General features: G+C 51.1%; 1 protein-coding gene across 1 annotated transcript in view; it reads right to left on the bottom strand.

Moving 5' to 3' along the window:
• Window positions 1-2,019: 2,019 nt before the first annotated feature.
• Window positions 2,020-4,553, bottom strand: part of grin2aa (glutamate receptor, ionotropic, N-methyl D-aspartate 2A, a) — a 148,950-nt gene continuing 146,416 nt past the window's right edge. The window contains exon 12 of the mRNA XM_062530987.1: window positions 2,020-4,052. Coding sequence (XP_062386971.1) covers window positions 2,232-4,052 — 1,821 coding nt within the window. The 3' untranslated portion in view covers window positions 2,020-2,231. The remainder of the gene's footprint in view (window positions 4,053-4,553) is intronic.

Genomic DNA, 4,553 nt, shown 5'->3' with positions numbered 1-4,553 from the left:
GCCCATGGTGTAGTGATGTCATCGTCTCTTTTTTATATATATTTATATATATCTTTTTTTTTTTCATGTGTCATAACGCCTCTGTCATTCGTGGGAAAACAGTGTGTCTTCCATTTTTGGGGGGTTGCCTTTTCCTACAAGTATGCGAGTTGAAGCAACAAAACAAATGGCAACCTGAATACAGAGGCGACCGAATAAACCGCATTCTCTCGGCAACTGTGTCTCCCCCCCATTCTCTCTCTCTCTCTCTTTCCTTGTGTTTCTATTGTTGTTACCATTTGTTTAATTGCGTTTCATAACGTTTCGCACGAAAAGAGGGCTACGTTTGGAAGACTTTGGACGAGTAAACAATTGGAACAAAGAGGACAGCTCGTTTCAGCTGTGTGGCATGCAACGCTCGGCATGCCAGAGCATCCTGGACTCGACCTCTGCTGTCAGGCCGGCGATAATACAAAGTCCACAAAAACCATCCTGAGGTATTTGTTTTTTTTTCTATACAGAAAGTAGTGGAGCACAATTTTGGCTGTGTGGTCAAATCATAAGTTGTATGGAGAGCTTGCTAATTTTCTACAAAGTACTTTACATAATATACAGCAATAAATAAATAGTTCTGCAGAACATCAAGTTTGCCTGGTAATATCCTATGGTTGCTGTGTACTTGTGTGTGTTTTTAATGTGTCTGTGTTTTGTGTGTGTCTGTGTGTGTGTGTGCGACAGAGACTGAGTGTGTGTGTGTTGGCTGTGCACTGAGAAAGAAAAAAATAAAGTAAAACCAATGTTCTCAACTCTTCAAGCTTACCCAAGGTTGGACATGCAGTAGTCTTTACATTGAAATGACTCAATGGAAACAACTCGGCAAAGACAGCCTGTCTCTCCCCTTTCGACAATACAAAGAAATAAACAGTCTCCAACAACAACAGAGGTGATGCATTTTGTTCAGTGTCACAGTGTGTAGCAACAAAACAGAACAGCACTGAACACAATATCTGTGGAACAAAGTTCGATCACAAGTTTTTCATCTAACGTTCGCACACACAACGCCACATAGTAGTCAGTACCCTGTTTTTTATGAGGGAGATTATTCCAGGTCAATCTCCACTGGCATTTACGTGACGTGTTTCAACGTCTCCCAGGGTCAGGCCGACTTCCTAAGTACAGGTCAAGTGTTAATTGCACACGCATCCACTTTTCGATCATCTTCACCTTAATGTAAATATGGGTGAGTGTTCTTTTTCCATTACCAGAACAATACATGCAAAATAATCTATTCCTGAAGGTAAATTCAAAATTATGCTTTAGAAAGCAAAGATGGGTAGATAAACTAATGGTTATTGTGCTACCAAATAAGCTAATTCTAAAGTCTAAATGGGGGACCAAAATGCCAGAATCCCCCGAAAAAATCTATAGTTATAGAATAAAAGCAACAATGCTATGTTGTGCATTGTTGAGTGCCACAGGATGAGTATACCCTTAACTCGCCTTCGGCTCCCGTGTCTGTAAACAGCTCCTAAAAATGTTTCAGTTAAGCCCGAGACGTCCCGCGACCCGTGGATCCGACCGCTTTCAACTCTCACCGCCGCAAATGGTGAGACCTGCAAACGAGTCGCGACCGGGTTCGGGCGACGCTCTCGCGACACACATGCAGCTTCGCATTTTTATTTTAGTAATTTTTTTCTTTTTTTTGCCCCACCCAGACCCGACCCCCGTGGATCATCATCTGTCGCCTGTTTCCGCCCTCCCCCCCCCCCCTCTCCGTCTCGTCTCCGACTCCGAGGGGGGGGTGGGGGTGGGTGGGGGCAGTCCGCCATATCTCAGCGCCGCAGGTCTCTCCGGAGAGAGAGGATGAGCAGCCGAGGGCCGAATGCTGGTTTCTTACACAGCACTGGTTCCTGTAATGGCCCCCGCAGTGGACCGCGATCCCTCCCCCCCACCCAACCCCCACACACACACTATTACACGGGCGAACGACTCTCTTATTGTCTGTCTGCAATTAGTCCAACAGACCAACCCCCACCCCCACCCCGACTGGGTAACTTTTAAAATGCTGAAAACCTTTGGCAAGCACCATGCGGCCAACTTGTTTCATTACAAGGATGTGATATCTGCAAAGAGAGTACTTCGGGTACTTTTTTTGATTTTAAGATGGAGGTGGCTATGGCATCCTAAGTGAATATACTGTATATTTATATATATATATGTATATATGTCTTTTAAACTACACAAAGAGGCCGTTAAACATCTGACTCAAGACTAGGTATCTTCTTATACACTCTTCTATTGCTGAACTGCGCTGAATTGAGGACCCGGGGAGCTGAGTATGCACTGGTCTTGTTGGCTACATAAGGCATTACATGCTCTGTAAAGTACATGTCCTTGGGTATTCGGCCATCCCTGGAGCAGTATGACGCAGTGGACTTAACGGAGGACCGCAGATTGTTTTCGTTTCGTGTTTTGATGGGGGCTAACTGTTTGTAAATGTCCGAGGAGCTGCGACCGTGGAAGAGGCGCGTGTCGTCTCGTAAAGAGTGCATGAAAGGATTGTCTGAGGTGTGGTCGGGGTAGAGCGACTTGCTGCGCTTGCTCTCCTCCAGGTTGTGGTTGAAGAGCATGGAGCGGCTGCCGAACAGTTTGTCGGACTTGAAGCTGAACATGTTGGCGTACGGGCTGTCCTCCAGGAAGCGGTCCTTCTCCTTGAGACTGACGCTGCGGGCCGGCCGGTTCAGGTCGATCTCCTTGGGCTTCTCCAGCATGATATTGTCAAAGGAGTGCTGGCGGCTGAGCCGCAGCCGGTTGCGCTTCTGGACGTGCGGCCCGTCCGTCTGCGGCCAGTAGCTGCCGAACATGTCGTCGGCCTGGTGCATGCTGGGGCTGAGGATGGCCTCCTGGAGCATCTGGTCCTCGCTGATGTCGTAGAGGTTGCCCATGTGCAGGCACGCCTCGCAGCGGTTGTAGGGGGAGCGGAGGGGGCCCGTGTACGGCCCGGGGGTGGCGGCGGGGTAGTTGGGCACCTTGGAGAGGCAGCTGCGGCAGTGCGTCTGCTTGTAGTGGTCGTTGCTCTCGTGCGGGCTCATGCTCTTGTCCTTGACGCTGCTGTAGTGCTTGTTGTAGGCGTTGTCGGGGAGCAGGTCGGAGTCGCCGTGGTGCAGGGGGCTGCTGTTGAGGTGGATGATGGGCTGGTCGCACTTGCGGTAGTTGTCGTTGTGGTCGGAGTACATCTCGGGGAAGTCCAAATCGTCGGCGGCCAGGCCCCGGCTCTCCCTGTAGTGCAGCGGATCCGAGTGCAGGCTCAGCTCCCGGTCAGAGTCGATGGTGTAGATTTTGTCGCGAGTCGGCGCGCCCTGCTTAGTCTTTAAGTAGGACAGCTCGGCCTCGCTGCAATCCCTAGGGTATTTTGACGTCATCGATCTTTTTTTTAAGTTGTCCTTGGGCTTCAGGTGCTTGCCGTTGTCCGGATCCTTGTACGAGGCGGCCCTGCTGGAGCAGTCGGAGATGTCGGAGTGGGCCGCGTCCTCCGGCAGGTACCGCTGGCTCTTCATGGACAGCCGGGGGTCCGGGGCCAAGGTGTCGGGGCCCGGGCCCTGCCTCATGGTGTCCACCGACTTCTTCCACAGGGCCCGGGGCTTGGCGTTAGTCTGCGTGGCGTCGGCACTCACAGCCACCTCCACCGTGTTGGGGTTGGTCTCGTTCAGAGTGAGGGGGTGCTGGCCCTGGAAAATGTAGTTGTTGAGGTGGTCCTTGTGGCGGTTGGCCAGGTAGGTCTGCAGGTCGCCAGTGTCGCCGTAGATCATGTCCTTTGGGGTGTAGCTCCGATTGTCGGTGTAGATGAAGTTGCCCTTCTCCGCCATCATGTCCATGATCATGGGGCTGGCCGAGTGCATGTACTCGGCGGCGCGCTTGGGCGAGTTGATGCGCGAGGCGCTCAAATTGGTCATGTTGGTCATCTGCTTGGCCGACTTGACCAGCTTCAGCATGTTGGCCTGCGGGCTGAAGTCCAGGTCGGAGGACTTTTTTTTCATCTCGATGTGCACGCCGTGGATGCAGCTCCATATGCCCTGCGAAGGCACGGAAAAACACAGGGACAGAGTCAGTCACGTCAACGTGACGAAAGAGATCTCACCTAACCCCCCTTCCCACCCCTCTCTGTCTCTCACTCTCTCTGTCTCTTTCTCTGTCTCTCTCTCTCTCTCTCACACTCTCTCTGTCTCTCTCTCTGTCTATCACTCTTTCTCTCTCTCACTCTCTCTCTCTCACACTCTCTCTCTCGCTCTCTCTTTCTCTGTCTCTCTCTCTCTGTCTATCTCTCTCTCTCACACTCTGTCTCTCTCTCTATCTCTCTCACTCTCTCTCTCTCTGTCTCTCTCTGTCTCTCTCTCTCTCTCTCTCTCTCTCTCTGTCTGCCTGTCTGCGTGCCTGCAGAGAAGTGTTTGTCTTTTCAAATGACTCCTCATAAGAGGCGCCGGATGCTGCCTCCGGGGTTAGATCGAGGATGACATTTTTGAAACGTTATGACTTCCAACGCCGAACCCTCTCCTTTTTTTTGGTGGCTAACGACT

The sequence above is a fragment of the Sardina pilchardus genome, chromosome 3 (assembly GCF_963854185.1).
Source record: "Sardina pilchardus chromosome 3, fSarPil1.1, whole genome shotgun sequence".
NCBI lineage: Eukaryota > Metazoa > Chordata > Actinopteri > Clupeiformes > Clupeidae > Sardina > Sardina pilchardus.
This window is presented reverse-complemented; position numbering and strand designations above follow the sequence as displayed.